General features: G+C 35.2%; 1 protein-coding gene across 2 annotated transcripts in view; it reads left to right on the forward strand.

Annotated features, from left to right (window-relative positions):
• The window catches only part of LOC145676056 (MAU2 chromatid cohesion factor homolog), a 67,735-nt gene that overhangs the window by 20,587 nt on the left and 24,407 nt on the right, over positions 1–22,741 (forward strand). For both annotated transcript variants that reach the window (XM_081746925.1, XM_081746919.1), the window contains exons 3-6: positions 4,601–4,723; positions 9,834–9,962; positions 12,978–13,074; positions 18,171–18,335. In XM_081746925.1, the coding sequence (XP_081603051.1) occupies positions 4,601–4,723; positions 9,834–9,962; positions 12,978–13,074; positions 18,171–18,335 (514 nt within the window). The remainder of the gene's footprint in view (positions 1–4,600; positions 4,724–9,833; positions 9,963–12,977; positions 13,075–18,170; positions 18,336–22,741) is intronic.

A 22,741-nucleotide genomic window follows, 5' to 3' on the forward strand; every position in this document is an offset into this window, starting at 1 on the left:
TCAAATTCACTTGGAACGGCTAATTGGAGAGTATGAAACAACAGAATAATAATTGCGTGTTAGAAATTTCTTTTTATGATGGTTTATATATTTGCAATAAAATTTCGATAAGAGCAATATGACATCGAAAGAACATATGAAACGAATAGAAAACATATGATTAAAATCAGGGGCGGATCCAGGGGGGGGGGGGCGATCGCCTTCCACAAGAGGGAACTTTCTTATTTTATATATAAATAAAAACCATCCCACAGCTTGGAGCTAAAAGTAGCTCTAAGTAGCAGTATTACAATCCACCGCCCCCTAGAAGTCCGTCCTGGATCCACCGCTGATTGAAATAAATGAAAGACTAAACAGTTTCACACAGAAAGTTCCTGTAACAATTGTGCGGCAAACTAAGGAATAACAATGGGTAAAATACTGCTACTGAAGTTGGATAAGAGTGAAATCTGGAGTAGTGCGATAGTGATACGTGTCGAGAAAACATGACGTATGAAAACGCTCATTCGTCTATATTACGAAAACACAAAATATCCACAAATCCAATTCCGTTTGTCAAATAAAAGTTACATCGGTAAGTATACTGTGAAGACGGCTGCTCCCCACTTTCGATGGTTTAGATACGATTTTATCCGCGGAACAACAGTATGATATTTAATAAATACCAGGAGGTCTAAATGAACCATCACACTATAGTAGGAAGAGATAAATTGATGAACTGGACAGGAAGCCTACCTATTAATGAATTATGGCAAAGAAGTTTGGATAGCGTAGACAAGAAGAAAATAAAAAAGGCCCTTATAAGAACCAAAAATGGCGGAACGTGATTGGTTGGAAAGTGAACACAGAGACTTAGGGGATTGGCTGAAGGCCTCAGCAAATAGAAATTAAACTTTTTTATAACAATGACTATATATATGTCTGTTAAAAGAACTTTAAAAGAAAATTGTTCATAATAATGACTATGTCTGTATTTTCATTTATGTTTTATAGTGTCTGAGGAAGGATATGTTAGATATCCGAAACCGTTACATATTATAGTTTAAAATACAGTGGGTTTGAAGCTTTGGTCAGTATTTCTTTTGTTAAAATAAATTATAAATGCATTTGCGAATATTAACGAAAGATTTGTAAATATAAAATAAAAGGAGAAAAGACGCATCCTAAATACCTTTTAATCACTCTCACTACTTCCACTTACAACACTTTCGGCACAATTTGACCCTCTCTCCCACGCAGCGTACCAATTAAACGTCTTTTTCGCACTTCACTCTCCATGACGAACAACACAGTAAATACAACACTGCACACGACACATGAAATATTTTAAATATTTCAACATTCAATAAATGTAATGGTGAATAGGAACTTAATCGCCCTAGTTTCTATACTCACTTCTGACACCTCAGACACGCATTATCAAACTGGAAACAGAAGAAGGAAAAGATACCCTATTATATCTGTTCTAAACAAACCCACAAGTTGTGACTTTAAATCACGTTTAGTGACAGCCAACTAGGTACAGATAGTAGGGCGCAGAAACAAAAACATACAGAATAATCAAACTCCGAAAATATATTTTGTTTCTTTCATGCTTCCTAAAGAAACATAGGGGGAAAAGAACAAAGATCCTTTTCATTCTGTTTTGTGAGCTCATGAAGTTATTTGTTATGAACGCTTTTTTTTTTTTTCTTTCTTTTTTTTTCATTTTCATCTGCGTATCCACAGTAAATAAGAAAAATTGAATTACAAACGAAACCAACTTTCGCTGTCAAAATTTTCAGCATTCAGCGAACTGTAAACGAATCAATTACAAAAGCTAATAACTTTTCATCACCAATGAGTGAGGAGTTTTATTATTAACAGATATTGGCCTGCTTTTTCCTCTTCCATAGATATTGATCTGAAGAAGCAGTTGGTTTTCTTTGAGTGCCAACTGCATTTTTGTGATTTATGTTATTGCTAACTGAATTACTATCCTGATTCGTGTTCACTAATTACTATTCACCCGCGATTGAAATTTGTCTTTCTTGGAAGAAAAAATAAAAACTATACGTCTGAATGTTAGTAAGGGAAACGAGCGAAGTAAAGTAAGGGAGACATGAGATTGAGTGGAGTTGACGCAATGTTTCTCGTAGGTGTGGTCCAGCATTCGATTTTGCGATCATGCTTCTGTTAAGCAGTAGATTCGTGCTCGCATAGCATCAACAGTGTATACTCATCGGTATAGCAAGAAACTCTATATCAGTGACTTTAAAACAAACATTATAAGGAAAATAACATTGGCAAGATTTGTCACTGCCTTTCTTCTGGTCAGATGCGCGCGCTTTGGAAAATTGACTCTTAACACTAAAAGTCATAAAACCTAAATAAAGAAAGATATCGACCTGTAATTTGTTTTAAAAATAACTTCAATCCTTTCTCAATATTTTTTTCGCTTTGCACTCCCATCTAAGCTGAAAAATAAAAAAGTTTCTCACTAGTCAACTTTTTAGATATTGCATTGCAATAGTATATGCACTTTCTCTTATCTTTTATTTTTTATTTTAAAATTCGAAAAGCATCTTTGAATGCAAACTTTTCCAACATTGACACCAAATATGGTGTTAATACCTGTTCAAGTTTCAACTTTGTATCTCTTATAGTTCCGAACTTATGACGTGATATATTTAACGCGATGTTAGAATTTGCCGTTAGTAAGATTTCACTGTTTCAGTTTATTTCAATACTTGAAAATTCTTCTTGATATGGGAAAAACAGATTATTTGATTGAGAATACAATTACAATGTTCTACAATAACCTATCCATATCTAGTTAAAAAAAAAAAAAAAAAAAAAAAAAAAAAAACTCTGAAATTCAGGCTAAGTTTGGCAACAATGGGCATAAGGAAAAGCATTGCCATTTACTCCTGTACTGCAATCTGAGGGTGAGACGTTCTGTGGAGCCAAATGAGGTACTCACGGGAATCTGGTATCACTGGGTAATCGATAAGTTCTTACTCTAAAGACAGCGTAACATCCTTAGACTAGGACCAGAGCTACATTATATGACTTAGGGTAGGAAACTAGTCAAGGCCTAGTTTCAGCTTAAGTTACTTTATTGAAAACACGAGAGTGAGTGAATATATTACAATACAGGTTAGCTACCATCAACGCATAGTACAGTAGCATCGGTGAATCAGTTTATGCAATGCAGATTCTAAGTTTTCCTCATGTTGGTTAAAGTTGACAAAAATACTTTAATCCTAAAACATTTATAAGTTTACATTATATTAATTGGCTCGAGTATCAGTTAGTTTCACCGACCTCAGGCGGACTAATATTAATGGTGATTACCTTGAAGGCTAGAAATCCTCGGTGAACTGGGTCGTGCCTTGAGTTGGGAGTTCATAAGTCGTCACGCTGCAAAATACAAAGTTCAGAGTCCGCGATGATACGGCGATCTCCTTGTGTTTCTAAGTTCTTCTCCCGCATACCATGCCCATGGTCTAACTAACTCATTCTCCACGATAGCGGAATCTTCGGTTTGTACCGGAGTAACAGTATCAACGTCTATCACCCATGACGAACTAGTCTGCACGTGCTAAAATTATGAGCTTTTATGTGCTTTTCATACCCACTAAGGTGGGAATGTAAGTCAGCGGACGTGGGGTGGGAAGGCTTCCTTTGGTGAGTCACTCTACTAACGAACATACAATGAACAGCTAGGTTCATCAAAACAGCGAAACAGGAGGTATGTTTGGCTAAACACATGCATGCTGAAAATTGAATTTTCACAGCAGATTACCAAAAAGTGCCACCTTTGGTTGGTGTAACTCTCGTTCTTTGTTGGGGCACGAAGTACTCCAGTAAAGGGGTCAAACCCGCAGAATTTAATCTGTTTTCTATGACTCACTGCATGGAATTTTCGTACAGGAAAGTATGAACCTTTACTTCCGTAGAATAGACTATTCCCAAGTTGAGGCATCACCCAGGAACTTCGTAAGCTGCCTTTCGAACTGTCAGTGTAGTTCAAGATGATTTCATTGTGTGCATACTCGTAGTGTGTTTGATAGGTGTCTTATTTATTTTTATATTTCATGACGATTACGTTGTCTGCCAAGCAAAAGGCTTACTCTCCTTGTAATATTCACATTTTCCTGATTGAAGAGGAGCTCTGTGGTTTGAGATTTACATCGTTTACTTTGACTAGCTTTCTATGTGTATCGCAACTTTCGTTTGACTTATTTTCGCTTCTTCCGTTTTAACTAGTCGGTATTTTCGTTCCTTAAGTCTGTTGGTTCGAGGTGAATATTCTTATTTCGCAACTCTATTTGAATTAATAATTTACGAATTCCGGTGTAGATATTATAGTTCTGTGTCAGTTCCAAAAGACGTTTTGTTGTGAAATGCAGGTTACAATAATAAAAAAATAAGCTAACTGTATTCTCCATCAAACATGTTGCAAACAATTGTTCTTGCTATGGTATAAAACCAAGCCGAATGTAATGTACTACGTCTCTAAAATTAATTTCTTCAGATTTTATGAATTTTATATTTTGTAAGGTCAGTGATAAAGCGTGTGATATTTTAAGAAATTGTATTTATTTTCCTCCCGTAGCAAATTCATGCTTCAGAAAGAGATTATGGAGTTGCAAGCAGCTTACTAGGAGTTGGGGTTGATTACGCTCATTTATCTGGAGCGAGTTATACGAGAGTTCTGTTCCTACTCAGCAAGGGAATGGTGAGTACAGTTAATGTCTTTCATAGTTTTAACCACAAAGTTGTCATTGTTTACAAATGGGTCATTCCACGTCAGTTCAACACAATTTCAGAGGAAATTCTGACTTGAAATCTCAGATTCTAAAGATATTTGGTACAGTTGTTGGCCTCATAGACCTATGAAAAAATATTAAATTTTAGGTCTCTTGCTCCATTGGTTTTTGAGTTATTTAACTTTGAAATTGGAAAATTTCGAGAAAATTGGACGCGTTTTGAAATCTTTAATGAAGTGCAGAGCAGCAACCAATTAAGATACAGACATGAGAGTGGTATCGTTTAAAAGCCCTTTTAATGGGCTTTTATATGAGATGCTATTTTGTAGGGGTTATTTTTTTAAAAAAAAAACTTTTTTTTTTAACTTTTCGAATTTTTTTTCAAAAGTGACAATTTTAAAATTTTGAAAAAACTCTCAAAATAAGTTCATAATGTCTCCTTACATCACCCAAAGTTTTGTTCTAGGATCTCCATGGGATCAGGAGTTATAATGCGTAACTCTCACACATATAAGGAAAAATGCAAAATAGTGCATATTGCTTTAAAAAAATAAATTAGTATAATATTTACACTTTTATCACTTACTCATCAAATTTACTATTGTACATCAAGTTACCAGAAAGGTACCTATTCTGTTCTTAAGACCACGGGCGGCGATTATTGGGGGAACAAGAGGGGGCAGTTGCCTCCTACTTTTTGAAGTGACCCCTTAATGTATATAGTTTTATTTGGAAATGTAAAGTTTTTGTATCTATTATTGGTTCATAGAAAAAATGGTGTCATATAATATTTGCCGTTGCGTGAGTACGTATTAGTTGTCTTCCCGTGGAGTTGAGAAAGCTACAGGAATTGCGTTTTAATTGCAATTGAAAGCAATTAGTATTGCAATTGGCGTATTTCTTTAAATGCCGTAGCATATGCTTGTATTTACTGTTTTTCATTTTCTAAGGGTAATAACATACATTTAATGGCACGTGGAATTAAAAATATAAGTTGTTTATTAGTCCCCAGTTTCAATATAACTTCTACAAAAAAAAAAAAAAAAAAAAAAAAAAAAAAGCCTATTGTTCATTACTATGATTAATATTATCTTTTCTATTTATTTGTTTTGCAAATTGTTAGTCCTATTAAATAATCTGATCACACAATTTTCCAGGCAGAATTTTAAGATGTTCATGAGAAAGGAATCAAATCTCTTCTTACACATTCGTTGTTTAAGAGTACAAAGGGCTAGTACGTACGTGCGTTGCTCTTGTCAATTTACTTAACAAAATATGAAATACGCTATATAGTAATTTAACTGAAAAAGATAGTATCCTATGATTTATAAAACTTTTCGTCAAACAAAATGTTAGAAACAACCAGGAAAACTAACATTGATATACAAATATCCAGATCATGCCTTGCCCTTCCCCCTCCCCCCACACTTTTAACGTCCAATCACCGCCACTGCTTAAGACTTAAGTTTCTCTTTGCAGAATTTCCAATGACAAGTGGGGGCGCGGTGGCTCAGTGGTAGAGCGTTCACCTCCGGTGCTTGGGGTCCCTGGTTCGATCCCAGCTCGCGCCGTGTGGACTCTGTAGTGGACAAACACCGTGCTCGTGGGTTTTCTCGGGGTTCTCCCGTTTCCTCCCAATTTCTTCATTCCACCATTTCACTAATCTCTCATCACCACCGTCTCCTTTAGCCTCACCGGTATAAGCGTGGGACGTAAAACTTAAAGATTTCATTTTTTTTTTCAATGACAAGTATTGCCACTCTAAGTCTGGGCAAGTTTATGCATATCCGCACCTGACTATAAACTGCTTCTTCCAATCGTACTCCACTATAATTAGTCAGTGGAGAGTAGAGTTCCAGATCTGAAAGAGAGTAGTTGATTCATGTAAATGCATTGTGTTCAGCCATTAGTCCTAGTGAGTTCTGTATTACAAATCTGCAGAATGGATCCTTCAGACAAGAGACAGAGTTTGAATTGTTTTAACCTATTTAACAAACCTAACCATTCACACGTTAGGAAAGGATTGAAACATGTGACCCAGTGGATGTTTGCCTTGATGCTAGGAACAAGTGACAATTCTAAAGTGTGTGATAGTTGCAGGAAGAAACTTTCCAATTTGAAAGATCAAGATACCGCTTCTCATCTACCAGGCAGCAGTCAGGAAGATGCAGATGTTTGTAATTTACCTTATTCAAATACAACAGAGGCACTTCAATCTCTAAACAGTTCTCTTTTAGAGATGGGAGAGTCACCTGTGGGTAAAAGGAAGATTGGTTACAAGTCATACTCGCAGGAGAAAGCAGCAACGATCAGTGTTGCAGTGAAGAGGAAATTGCTGCATGCACCTACCGATAAAGACAGTGACACTGAATGTAATTTCCTAAAATATGTCAAAAAGATATATGCAAGCTGCGCTAGTAGAAAAAAGAAGGTTATGTTACTGACCCTTGTGCCCGATAATTGGAGTATAAGAAAAACAATGCAGGAATTTCAGGCTCCCAACTACATTGTAAGACAAGCGAAGATACTTTTGAAAGAAAAAGGTGTCTTGTGGAGCCCTGACATGAAACCCGGAAAAGACCTACCAACGTAAACTGTTAACTGTGTCAAAGACTTTTATGCAAGTGACGAAGTCAGTCGAGTGATGCCAGGAATTACGGACTGCATTTCTGTGGTGGACAACACAGGTACTAAAGTTAAAGTATCGAAAAGACTGATGCTTTGTAATTTACAGGAAGCCTACAAACTCTTCAAAGAAAAGTTCCCATTCAAAGTGGGTTTATCCAAATTTGCGGAATTGAGGCCAAAGAAAACTGTGTTTTTGCTGGTAAGAGTGGTACACATTCAATCTCTGTGTGTACCACGCATCAAAATGTAAAACTCATGATAGAAAACTGCAGAATGAAATCAATTACTAGCGGGAAGGTAACTACATACAAGGACTGTCTACAGATGATGGTTTGTAGTCCAGCTTCTGTAGACTGCTACTTTTCAAAATGTATTTCATGCTCAGGTACAAACAGTATCGGAACAATTTTGGAGCAGGTATTTGATGAAAAAGGTATTGAGACACTTACCTTCCGCCAGTGGATCTCTGTCGATAGGTGTAACTTGAAAATACTCCAAAACAACAGTTCTCGAATTTGTGGACCTATTTTGTGAGAGGCTACCTGCACTACTTCATCGTGACTTCATCGCTAAACAGCAGAGTTCTTTTTTGAGTGTTTTGAAGGAACATTTACTGGACACAGAGGGGTTGTTATTTGTGATTTTTCTGAGAATTACTCATTTGTTTTGCAAGATGAAGAACAGTCATACCACTGGTTGAATACACGGCCACAATTCACCCTTTTGTTGTGTATTTTAAACAGAGTGGATTAAAACATTTCAATTACGTAATCGTATCCACCATAACACTGCTGCTGTTTACCTATTCCAGACAAAATTGATTCAGTTCCTGAAATCAAAGTTTGAATCATTTCCTAGTAAAATGTACTATTTTTCAGATGGGTCGGCTGTCTAGTATAAAAATAAAAAAAATATATCAACCAGTGTCATCATAAAGAAGACTTCGGAGTTGAAGCTGAATGGCATTTTGCAGCCACAGCTCGTGGAAAGGGCCCATGTGATGGGCTTGGGGAAACAGTTAAAAGACTGGCAGCTAGGGCAAGCCTTCAAAGGCCATATGAAGACCAAATAGTAACTCCCAGGTAACTCTTTGAATGGGCTGAAGAATATCTCTAATATAGACTTCACGTATGTAAGCCTTGAGGAATACATTACAACTACAGAACAAATGGCCAACCGATACAGTAAAGCTATAGCTATTCCAGGTACACAACAATTCCATGCTTTCATACCCCTACAGGGTGGGACAAAGGTAAATGTTAAATTATTTTCCAATTCAACCATTACAACCACCTAATCTGTAACAACTGACGGAAAGGGGGTTGCCTTCAGTGATATAAATGGATATGTAACTTCCATCTACGGTGACAGGTGGTGGATGAGCTATGTTCTGGCCAAAGATAAAGAACAACAGATGATAAAGTGTCTTTCCTACACCCTTCAGGACCATCACCTTCATTTTCCTTTCCTACAGCACCTGATATACTGTGGGTTTCCATTGCAGATGTGATATGCACAGTCAATCCAGTCACAGCAACTGGTCGAACATATAATTTACAGAAAAGGATGTGAAGAAAACTGGAGAAATTCCAGCAATTCAAGGTGTGTCACCAGAGATAGTGATACAAGTGTAAACATTATACTAATTTATTTTTTTTAAAAGGAATATGTACATATTTTGCATTTTTTCCCTGAATATGTGTGCGAGTTATGCACTGTAATTCCTGATCCCATGGAGATCCCAGAACAAAACTTTGGGTGGTGAAAACAGACATTATAAACTTATTTTGAAATTTTTTTTTCAAAATTTTAAAATTGTCACTTTTTGAAAAAATAATTTTGAAAATTTCACATTTTTGATTTTTTTCAAAATAACCCATACCAATTAGCATCTCATATGAAAGTTCATTAAAAGAGCTTTTAAACGCTACGACTCTCGTGTCTGTATCTTAATTGATTGCTGTTCTGCATTTCATTAAATATTTCAAAACGCGTCCAATTTGCTCGAAATTTTCAAATTTCAAAGAGAAATAACTTACGAACAAATCGAGCAAGAGACCTATAATTTGATATTTTTCCATAGGTCTATGAATCCAACAACTGTACCAAAATTCATCGAAATCCAAACAGGTCAGTCTGGATGACTGTGTTGAGTTGATGTGGAATGACCCAAATACATTTTTATACCAAGTGGATAACTTTAATATTTCAGTTACATCTTTACCACTATATTCTTTATTAAAGATTAGCAAATTTTAGTCAAGCTGCACAATGTTAATCGCAGGAATAGAACTTCAGTGTAGCTAATTACTTAAAATACTTTATTTAGTTACGATAGGTGTTCGGTATTCTTAGTATAGTTCTATAGATCAGGAAGGAAGATATGCGAAATAATTAATTGAAGTTTTATTAAGAGCATTTTTCTATCTTAATATATTTTATTTTTTGCAGCTATTGTTGATAGACAAAAAGATTCAAGAAGTACACGCGCTTTTAAACCAAGCCGGACACCTGGTAGATGGCTGGCAAGGTAGTCAACATCATAAGGAATATCTTAAAGTATTTTTCTTAGTCCTTCAGGTGCGTATCATCTAATTGATAAGTAGATTGCAGAAATCGGAGTTAAAACATATTTTCCTCTTCAGTGTAGCACTGAATGTAGTGCACGTTTCATTTTTAATTATGACCAATATTTTTCATTTTACGTGAAAAGAAATGTCAATGTTTTTGCGCATATTAAAACTTTGCTACCATATTTTGAATATATATATATATATATATATATATATATATATATATATATATACAGTGGGTGCAAGGGGGGCTATAGCTTCCCCTTGACGGTCAGCTATACACTGGATAAAATGGGCTTCAGTCCTGCTTTACACTGGATAAAGCGGCAAACTATGGTTTAGCCCCTCCCTTGATTATATCCTGGATCTGCTACTATATATATATATATATATATATATATAGCAAGAAATAAGTCGTAGCAAGTACATTCAAAAACACTTCTCTTCGTAAAACCATCCTAAGTGGAAAAAGAAAACATGTTTCTGACCTCCATTCTTTTGAGTCAACATTTTAAATTCATCCCAGTCCTACAAAGATGGAGATGGAGATATACAAGACAAGAGACACATACACAAGAATAAAAACCATTTAAAATGGTTTTTTTTCAGATCGAAAACGAAGCACCAAAAACACAAATGAGAATGGATCTGTGAATTTTCAACAAAGAATCAACGGACACTTTTGTTTTTCGTTTTTTCCTTTATTCTTTTTGCATTCAATTAAATGGAGCTTGAAGTTGTGCTGTTATTTTTGCTTAACAAGTAAAATGAAATAAACATCGGTCAATTCAATCCCACCTACGAGAGAATTAGGCACAAAGCACCCCATACTTAAAGACCATTTTCTTGTAGTTCTGATGTAGTTCTACGTGTTTTGAGGATCATTTTTGGTATTGATACATGGATTTCCAGAGCTCTATCTTTTATATGCAATGAAGGTGAGGAAATAATATAATTTTCTTTATTAACTTCCATAATTCAGCACTGGATCATTCAAAATACTTTGAACGTCTGGGACTTCACAGATCCATTCTCATTTGTGTCTTTGGTGCTTCGTTTTCGCATATCTTAGGAATTTAAACTTCTTTATTTATCACCCAACTTCGAGATAGAACTAATAAAACCATGGTAAATTGTTTCTTGGGAGTATAGCATTACTTTTAGCTTCGAGGCTATATAGACGTGAGTCTACAGTTTGACATGGAACCAAACCTATTTTCTGCGTGAAGGTCGAGAAATCTAGTCATCTAGCCACAAGATAGCTTCAAGGTTAAACATGGCATTAATAATTGAAAATGGGAAAGAGTACTTGGAGAAAAGCGGGAAAAAATTTTGTACATTTAAAGATAAGTACTCTTTTTTTAAGAGTTGATTACTCACCTATCCTTTTAAAGGTTACATGTTCTAGGATATTATGGAAGTTAATTTTTAAGTAAGGTTTGTTTCGCAATAAAAGCGAGACAGATAGACATTGTACAAAATATGTATATATTCTGAAGTTGCGTACAGTATTCTATTCTTCTACGTAATTTCCTTGCCAGTTTCATCATCGAGACGAACGAGTTTTTGGATACCCTCCTTATAGAATTCTATCTCCTGCAGTGATCCCCAGTTATTATAGTTTTTTGTCTTTTTGTCAGTATCTTAATCTTTCCACTGAGAAAGGGCTTCGAGATGACTGAAAAGGTAATAGTCGCTAGACAGAAGACCTGAAGTGTATGGCAAATTATCGAATTCTTCTCCAATAGTGATTTGCATTGTCGTTTTCACGATCTTCCTTAAACGATCTAACCCACTTTCGCACCTTACTGCAATTGTCACCTTAAATATCTGGTAATGAATAATCGCAGCTATTAGGAACCGGATGACTGTGTTTCAAATCCGCCGGACCGCATGATTTTTTAAAATATGTTAAGTCTCGTACTACGGAGCGTAGTGTGACGCTGTGAACGAAAAATGGCGTTTAATTGTACGCAAGGGATACCGAGCACCTGCACGCGCACGCATTCTCAAGGGCATGTGAAATTTCAAACGGACCTTTCTTAAAAAGTAAAAATCGTATATTATAAAAATTAAAGAGACTTGGAAAAAAAATATAGTTCGTCTAAGGAAATTCTGAAAAGAACAAAAGAATTTTCGAAGAGAAGTGGGGAGGAGATCGTAACACTCCCATTCTTGCTTTAATCTGGTGGATTTTGCAATGATAATAATAATTACACATACGAATCTCTCTCTTGGTCATGAAGCGAGAATTTCATTGCACGTTTGCGTTGGGGTTTTCTCTATAAATGTGGAAATTACTTTAAAAAATTCATTTAAAAAATTGAAATGATGCAAATATTAAAATATTTCATAATTTCCAACTGTAGTTTAAGCAACAAATAGAATTTCTCTCCTTTTATTGTTTTAAAAAGAGGTATTAAGATCTCGGGACTACCATTTACCTGGTGACCTTGTTATTATTTTAAAGCTTCCTCAAGAAATATTTCTGTATTCTGAATAGAAGGTAGATGTATTTCTCTGGTATTTAATTTTCATTTTGTAATATTCTTGGCTAACAGCGTATAATCATTTATTTGTTATTGTATATTTTATTGAGGGAAGAAGATATTTGTCATCTATATTTAACATTTATGTGCTGTTTTTTCTCGTTTCCTTCTTTGACCCTTGTGCTATTTTAGGAGCCTAATTTAAGCCTTGAATATTTGAGTTTTACACACTAAAACTTGAGTTTTAATTTTTAACGAAAATTTTACAATCTATTGAGAGAGAATAATTTTTTCTCATACTCATAATTGTTTCAGCAGTACAATTGTGTGCTAATTATTTGCATATACTTCGAACCAATCTTGTATAAAATTAAAGTCGTTGGTTCATTAAGAATAATAACGAGATGCAAAGAAAATGAATACATTTAAAGAAATTCAATGCTTGATGAAATTAATAAGCAAAAAACTTTTCATTTACTTTCAGTTGTTTTAGCGGTGCATTCATTTTACAAATTGTTGCTTGTTTTTTGCAGGTTTGTCATTACCTTATGGTTGGTCAAGTAAAAACTGTGAAACCCTGCTTGAAACAGTTACAGCAGAGTATTCAAACTATAATGCCATCGGACGAGCGTAAGTTTCTTGGTGTAAATTTTTAGTTATATAGTTTTTCGCATTTTTCGAAACGTTTCATGTAATAGAAATTAGACTATCTGCCATACACTTTCACTCCAAAGAAAACCAATTTAAATTTGTATTCAGTGAGTACACTCAACAATAATTTAAAGTTGAGATTCTGACTTTCTTTTCTTTTGATGGATTACTCTAACCTTCGTTTCAGAAATAAAGGTTTGTCCTTATTATTGAAAAAGATGTCTTTACATTAAACTTACGTTGTAGCTGTTCTTGCGGCTTAATAACCTTTTCGCCAATCAGAAATTAACTTTTAGATTGCTCTGACACGAGGGTGAACTTGAAGTTTGTAATACAAATTATTTTCTATTATAGTCGTATTTGTATCTTTGTACAATATTGTGCTTTTTTCCAATAATATTTATATTATATAAAAATTTTAGATCCCGAGACAATTCCAGAGGTAACCGAAATATACAAAATGATGTACAAAGAATAAATGCATTACATAATATACGAAATTCCAGACAACACTGTGCTGTGCAATGTGATATAATTGAACCTTCATATAACAGTACTTGATGGTAGATGTGGCTAGCGTGGAACGGATTAACTATTTAAAATAAAAAACTTCTTCCATAGTAGGATCAGAGGGGAATGATTTAAAAATACAAGCTGCGTTTCCCCGCTGAATTGCTAAACTGAGTCTCTGTATTAAAAATTGTTTGCTCCGCGGATCTCCTGTTTTCACAACCAGCTGTGAACCAATTTGTTTCCCTAGATTCTTTGCTGAAAACACCCATTGTTTCAACAGCAAAGGGAATGAAAAAATGGTCCTCTTTTAAGCATTTATATTTTAAATGTTTTCGTCTGCACGCTGTTTCTGCCGCACTTCCAGCTTCCTTAGATGTTGATACGATATGAGAAGTTGCAAAAGTATCAACACAAGTGACATCCCATACTAGACATTGCTCATTTTCCCAGGGGATTAATAAATATTGTGCTAATATTTATTAAGGGTTCACTAATTCAAACTTTATTCTGGCTCTTTCATGAAAATATGAAAGCTTCGAAAACATCCTTTCTGTTTATGATTTTATGTTTTTAACACCTGTACTTTATCTATTGTGTATTTATTTCCAATAAAGACTAGATAAACTAGAAATATCTGGTTCGAGTCTTTAGAATTTCTCGTGTTACTTCATTTGGTACGTTTTCCTTATAGTTAATCCTTTATAATTGTTCATTTATAAGTGACTGGTACACTTCCGAGGACATGATCTTATTTGTGTAATAGTTTTATATTCGGATGAGATTTTTCAATTGTATTAACGTAGTTACTTGAGATTATTAAAAGTAAATGGAAAAATTGAAATGCTTAATTTGTGAACTTTTTGTTGTTGAATCATCAAGTGTACGCGCTCGTACGCTTGTTCGCGATTGGTGGGTAACGTGACTTACTTCTTGAATCAGTTCTTTAACGTATTTTTGTCATTACCATGTAGTTCACCTAGATGTATTAACCTTTCTTCTTTCTCATGCTCTAGTTTCGAAAACATGGTGATTGCTCTCCAGACGAATTTTTTCCAAGTCTAACGTCTATTTGCGGAGGACTTCTGAGCTCTTGTAAATGTATTGGATTCCAGTATGCTTTGATAACAGACTTGTTGTTTTGCCTATAAGTAGTAAGATCCAGAAATTATTTTTTCTCAATCTTTGCCCCAATTGCGAACAAGCGTAACAAACTCTATTACAATATTAAGGTACAAACACGACTGTAATAATAATAATGATATATATATTTGCATACCACAGACACCATCCATGTGGAAGGCCAATTTTTGAACCTTCACAATCCACAAAGTTTCTATGAACAAAGAGTTTCTGACAACATGCTTTTCTCAATAGGATGACACGAGGTGTTGTAATGAGGTCATTATTTGTGTCCGGGTGGAAGGCGTAGATGTGTGTGAGACACAATACTCCGATCGTCTCTTGGTGTGGTCAGAATTGGTAGACCGGAACCATGACGACGCATGGAGTTTCCGTTTCCCCACGTTTCCATTCAGTCCAACATCGGGCCACTGTCATATTTAAGTGTCCCACATTTTTTTGATATTGCACGATTCGACCACCGACCACATGCAAACCTACAATAAGACCCTATTCAAAATTTGTTAAGTGCTGGTAACGTTTCCTCAGGGCCACGCGGCATTGTCCGTGGTGCTTTACAGTGCTCACTAACCGTGTGACTCCGTTATTACAGTGCATTAGTTATGTCATTACGTGCTCCCTTATGTGCTCTATCAGGCCTGATAACATGGTTTAGTAATGACATAACTAATACACTCTGGTGGCCGTTCGAGCCGCCGCAGAATATTGAATCGCTTAATCATTTGCATATTCGCCGGTAGTATGTACACTCATGTCCAAAATTATTGTCGCATGTCTATAAATATGTTCTTGTAGGAATTAAATTTGATAACGAATTCGCCTGGTATTTCTTATAATGTAGTATGTGTATAATCGGCAAAGACGTGTATGTGGCAAATTTCATGTCAAAAGAACAGTAAATAAGAACAATAAAACTTTCTTGTCCATTTAACAACATTTTGTTTTACTCATTCTAATTTTCGTATTTATGATTCTTTTCCTATGAAATTTACCACAAATATACATTTCCCGATTACACACATAATATCAGTATTAAAAGCACGCTGTAAAATCATTATGAAATTATATTGTTAAAAGAAGACAGTTATAGATATGCGACAATCATTTTGGACATGTACATGTACGAAATTACTTCGACATTAGACCATTCCTTCCAAGTGTAAACTCTTTTTGTCAGTCAATATTATATTAATATTATTACTGTCAATGAAGATTTGAGAATTCAATGCAGCATCTCAAATTGCGGAAGAGGTCACACACACAAAAACCACGTATGACCAACGAGCTGGAAGGTGTGTGTTTTGGGGGCGGTGGGCGTGAAAGTATGCAGTTTTACGAAGGGAGCCGCCAGGTAAACAAATCTGGAAACCACTGATTTTCTTACAGCAGTTCTTCTTCATTTATATAATGAAACAAAGGTAAGGATGTTCCACTAATAAAAGAAGAGGAAGCCGTTTCTAACTTCCAAATTACCAGCCGAGAAAAGTAAGAAAGCTTACGGAGTATATTTAGAATGTTTTTTTTTTTTCCTTCCTTAGAACGGAGAGATGAATAAAACCTTTTATATCATACTTTCCGCGAACCAAATACGATGTATAATTTTTGTATAATGTTTTAGGATATTGCTTTAATTTAACGTATTTTATCAAAATTATTTTATAAATGGATTTAATAGCTAGGTTTGGGTAGTTACACATAATTTTTTTATTACATTATCACTAAGTATTAATTCTTGATAGTATTAGTGGTTCGTGTGAGTAGATTTTGTGAAACATGTAGCCAGTTTGATTTGACTGTCTGAGGGTATTACCTCTCCGGTTCTTCATCATGTTGATTACAGAATAATTATTGTTCCTAGTTCGATCCCAGCCATATTAAATTTGTTGTGGACAGCATTTGCTCCATGTATTTCTAAGATCCGTTTCCTCCCATATTTTCGTTTCCACCAATTCTATCATCCCTTCGATTAATCATCCGCCCCTTCCATTAATTAAAGAGCAAAACAATGGGACGTTAAATTAAAGCTTTCATTTCATTTCAATAATGATAATTGAAGAACAGTTTTATTACTATTGTGTTATCTTCTGCAGTCTTCGACAAAAATAGATATATGTACATTTTACATATTTTGTGTGGTCTTGATCTCCGTTTTCGTAAACAGTCTATGGCAAAGTAGTCTCACGCGTAATGTTACCAGTCTACAAACTTTGATGAGAATTTAAACAAAGTAATTTATTACTATGGTCACTACTGGACGTGGCAGCAATGATAAAGTCTCAGTTTATTGCTTGTGTCAGGAAAAAAGAGGCTAATTTTGGAGATGAGAAAGTGGGAAGGAATTAACTGTGCAGATAATGTATCGAAGTACCTAGTGAACAGAGCTACATTTCTTGGAAAGAAGCCAGCTGGTTTAGTGGCTGGTGCGCGCGCGCCTTTGCTGGAGGTGGTCTTGGATTCGATTTTATGTTAAACCGTAAGATCACGTCTCATATAACCTCGTTATTGAATAGGTATGCTAAACTTCAATAAACAAACAACAAAACAAAACAACTTGAAAAGAAATTGGTAACGTTTTGAACGATGCACCTATACCACTATATTTCCCACAAGTGAAGCCTTGCCTAATGTTTAAATTTCAATAGGGATATGGATAAGGTAAGGTTGCTGTGGGTTTATCGTGGATTACTTGTAGAAAACAGCCTTTCATAATTCACTGAGTGTTGTTTGTTGAAGTGCACTGTCCGTTTTCAGTACTATGAGACAACGTACATAAGATGAAATTCGACCTATCATAATGTATTGAAGTTTCACTGCTCCACCATGAATTGAACCCGGGACCCCATGCATCAAAGGCTTGCGCTTGGCTGATAGACCAGCGGGAAGAACTTCCTCTGAGTGCGGTCATAGTATTGCTACATATTGAAATCTTTGAATCTCCTGATAAAGTTTTGCATTCGAACACGTCTTTATGTAATAGTTGTAAAATATACTTACCACTTTTTTTAAATATATTTTTATGTTTTCTAAGGACATATATTTGTGAAATAATCGTCTGCTGTGTATTTGAAAGACTAATCTGTCTTCTGCTGGTAGCAACCCTATTTCCTATTAATATAAGAAGTGTTACATTAACAGGAGCTACTAGGGCAAGGAAATTGCTTAGAAGTAACTGAAAAGAAAGTAGTCACTTGTGGAGAAATTTAGTTAGATAGATCATACAAAAGTACAATAGTAGATCTAAGATAAAGTAAAAATAAATTATATTTACAAATATCTTCATACGTTCATTAACCGTCCAATTTGTTTGTGTATAATGTTTCTTCTTATTAGTGAAACCAATAACAGTATTATGTACTATTTCTGTTAGCCAACTATTTTTATCCAATCCAGTCTACTTTTAATCGTTTCTTCTATACTTGCAGTTTTGACAGCTACCAATGTCGGTGATATGTTCATTTGGATGCCCAAAGAACATCTGTATGTTCTAGTTTATCTTGTAACTGTTATGCATAGTATGCAAGCAGGATACATGGACAAAGCTCAGAAGTATACAGACAAAGCGTTAATTCAGATTGAAAAATTAAAAAGTAAGTTTATATTTTTTGTAAACGTAATGTATATATATTTGGAGGAATTGGGACAAAGTTTTCATATTAGGAAAAAAAATCTTCTAAGACATTTTGAAAATAGTAATGGAAGTCAGTTATTTACCTCCCTTGATATAAAGTCAATTTGTTAATCGCATTTGACAGTCGTAAGTTTGTTCTTCGGACGGTGTAGAAGAGAAGGAAAGAGACTATTTCTGAGCAGAGTATTTAGTTACAGCGATTAAGTACACCTCTTGAACAACAGAAAGAAGAATTTTTCCCGTAGAAGTCGTGAAGGCATTTTTAGGGATATATTCTTCTCAGGCTTTTCAATACATTTAATTGCCTTTTCGAAAACTTCCCTGAAAAAGAAACCTATGAAGGCACAAATTAAATGCACTCGACAAATTAATTCTGCTTTGCGAAGAGGTGAGTAACTGAAGTTAGCTATATATTTTCTGAGCACATTGAGAGACGTGCGTTTTATGAGAAAACGCGTTTTTATATGAATCTGTTTAAAATTGTGAAAAATGATCGATTCTGTCATGTTGACAAGTAGTTGACCTGAGTAAGTAAGTGTCTGACTGATCAACGTCAAGGCTAAGCCACTTACGCTAGAAACTTGAAATTTTAACAGTGCATAGGATTTGTGAGGTAAGGTACCACTAAGAAAGGATTTTTGGAAATTCGACGAGGAAGGGGGGATAAGGGTGGCAAATATTATAGTGAAATGTCCATATCCGTGAAGGATAGAGAGGTGAAATTTCGTACATATATTGACTTCTCTTTAAAATAGTTAAACATATATTTCACCATTTTTTAATATTTCCCCTAGAAGGAAGGAATAAAGTGTGGGGTTACAATTGTTATGACCCGATGACCGTATCTCAAAATCCTTTAACGTTAGAGACATGAAATCTGGATATTTAGATTTGTATTTAAAATAATTAAAGACCTGTCTCGGCGTTTTTTTATACGATAAAAGGATGGAAGTCACAATTGGTAAAATAAGATGATTATATCTCGAAATTTCTTAACTTAATGAAATAAAAGTTGATATTTATTCTTTTTATTTAAAATAATTAAAGATTAAAGACTTATTTCAGCATTGATGATGTTTCCCGCGAAAGGAAGAAAAAAAGCGGGAAGGAAAATATGGAAATTGCAGTTGTTATAAGGCCGTACTCGAAATCCCATAAGATTAGATACATGTTATTTATATATATATATATATATATATATAACTCCTTATTCAACTTAACACATAAATTGTTTTCTTCAAAACAAGTGGGCATAGGCCACAGGGTTTCCAGAAATTTCGCGACAGCGTTTTCGAAAATTCCACTTTTAACGAAAGAGGGATTTCTAATCTTTTACTCTTTACAAAAATGACTTCGAGGTGGGTGCGAGCTCGTAGGCCAGTAGAGGCAGGGGTCTGGGAGCAAAATTCCCAGCTAGCTGAAAGTTAGTTTATTATAAAAGCCAAAACAATTATACATCCCTTACCACCTTTTTGTTTCGCAAAAACTAGTCAACTTACGGAATAATAACATTGTGTTTTATCTGTATAATTGTGAAGGAAGTTATTAGGTAACTCACGATTGAGTGATAGTTAAACGGGTTTTCTTTAATACCTTTTTTGAATTAGAAAAAATCAAGATTTAGTTCATAAACTGAAATTTAACTTTTAAATGCACAAAATTAATTTCCTCACTTCAATTTAATTTCTTGTCGAAATCATCATTGTATTTCATATTTTTCTGTTTAAATCCTCACTGTTGATAATCCATTTAGGAATTTACGGATCTAGTCCAAAGCTAGTATACAAGAGAAAGGTGGTAGTGATACCATTGTGGCGCCCATGGGACATCCTAAACATTTTGTACAGAGTGCTCAAAAACATACAATACTCACCTTAATAATATATGAACCACCTGTTGCGGTCACACATGCATCCATTTGGACAGGTATCCGGTCTACTGATATTGAGTGCCTGTCGGGTACTCATTGTAGATTTTGGCTTATCTAAGCCATAATCGTTGCTGTAATTCGGCTGGCAGTCAGGGCCCGTCCCGTGATGATCACATATGTTCCATAAGGCGTAGGTCTAGAGATCTAGCAGGCCAGAGTAGAAGGCGTATATCGAGTAGAGCATGCTGGATTGTCCTGCCGGTAGAGAATGCGTGTTATCGTGCTAGCAGATTGGGTCCCGTGTAATTGCTGCGTTGGTGTCCAGATGAGGTGGGAAGAACACGGTTGACGATGTCACGAATATATGATGTCTTGCTTATGTTCCCATAAATGAAGATCAAAAACGACCGGGCCCTCAATACCAGAATGACGAATCCAGACACAAACTGGATTTTCTTGCATTCCTGCACGTCTACGGGGATACATGCGAGGAAGAAACGACTTTCATCACTGATGAACAAGTCTCTATTCCTTGCCACTTCACTCTCAATAGCACCAAACATGTATTGAATCAAGTAATCGTGCGAGAAGAACGTGGGAACGCAGACCTGCGTGCTACAGGTAATTGTTTAGTATTGTATTCACATAGTTGTTACAGTTGCTCTGATTGCACTGGCGATCGCCATCCTGACAGTTAGGGAAGCCCGCAGAAGCCTTTTATCCAGATGCGTGGCGAGGATATGTCTGTTGCTGGAACTCAGCTTCTCAGCTCATGTATACCACTGGGGGAACACTGATAATGCGAGCGGCAATTCTACGGAATGTCCAACCCTACTATGCGGCCAGTCTGGAAATAACTTAATGGCACAATAAGTATTCGCTACGTTGTTGTGATGTTGCACACACCATGGATTCGCGTACAACTACACTCCATGGAATAAGATCTGATTCTTTCGTAGTGTCGTGATGACTATAGTTGTTCTCGTGATAACGACCAGGTAAATTGCACGTTGTCTAACGCTCGAGTACTGACGACATTGTTCTCATCATTAAAGTACAATATAAGAAAATCAAACAGAAGTATTCCTTATATATATGCACTGACAAGGAAAAGATAGAAAGTGATTGGTAGATGGAATCGTTTAATCAGATGTCAGTCTGGGATTCTCATTTTGATTGGGCGGCGATGTGAATTTCTAGGCAGGTTCTGATTGGTAGTTGTTTTTGTTTCATTCCAATTAGGGGAACGTTTGATTAGGTTGTAGTACAATGTCCTTGTTAAGATTGCTATTGCTTCCATGTACTTCTCGTATTGTTCGACGATTTTGTGGTCTTGGTGCTGGTACCGTCAAAATAAGGTGCCTTGTACACACACACGTTCTATGTGCAACTTTCGTTCGAATCGAATGATATATATAAGATATTGCTTTCTCAAAGCTTATATATACTTCTGTTCGTGAATAAATATATATATTTTGGTTTGCACCGTCGTTTTCAAACTGTCTTCGCTAGTCATATAGCTCGGTGCTGAGAAGAATGCAAGCTTCAAAAGTGTAAACTTTATTAATTTCAAATGTTTTCGGAGCTTTACGAAAGTTTTTCATAGTAACTACTTCGAACAAACTGCCTCAATTTTCAGTTGAAAAAGAAAAGTTAAATATATTGCCTAATTTTTTCACTCTTGGAGTTTGCATCTTTAGGATATAGAAAGCAGTTTCTAATTTGAATATGTAATAATAACTTGAAAAATAATTTCTGTCGTAAGTCTTCAGTATAGGCAAGAGTGTGTAACTTAGTACAAAAAATATGTGTTTACTATGTGACTGTTCACCAACAGAAATAAATATATACTTCTTTTTTCGTTAATACTTCGGAACGTTATCCACCAATTGTAACTTCGTTTTCCTGGACGTAAAGATAACATAGCAATTTGTGTGGTAGTGTGAAGTATCTGTATAATTAAATTAATAGTTTGCAGTTAGTAGTATGGCACAGCACCGTCACAGTAGTGATAGCTTTACTACAATTGGTCAATTCTTTTGAAAGTCGCTGACACAATAACATGTAAAGTGTGTATACACATTATGCCTTGCTTATATGTACGAACAAGTTTTAAACAAGATCTTCATAATTTACTGTCAAGATTAGTGTTGTAAAATTTCCGGAAATTTTGAACCTGCTGGAAAAAAAAAACAGTTTTTTCCGGTTTCTTTCCGGAAAAATTGGGAAAATAACAAAAATCTTTGTATTAGGTTAGTTTTACTAGTAATGGGACCTTTTTTTCGAACGCGTGAAAAATGTAAGTTGAGAAATTTCAATATAGCGAATATTTTAAAAAAAGAAGTATTCGAAAATAAAATTGTAATCTTCTTGAAATTTAACAGTCTGCACTCATTTCCGTTATGTGCCTTTTAGTCGTTTACACCTGGATGTGCATTAATTATAGAACTTTTACAATTGCATACATATCTAACATCATGAAGCGTTTCTGTTTT

The sequence above is a fragment of the Thermobia domestica genome, chromosome 2, assembly GCF_964235325.1.
Source record: "Thermobia domestica chromosome 2, izTheDome1.hap1.1, whole genome shotgun sequence".
NCBI lineage: Eukaryota > Metazoa > Arthropoda > Insecta > Zygentoma > Lepismatidae > Thermobia > Thermobia domestica.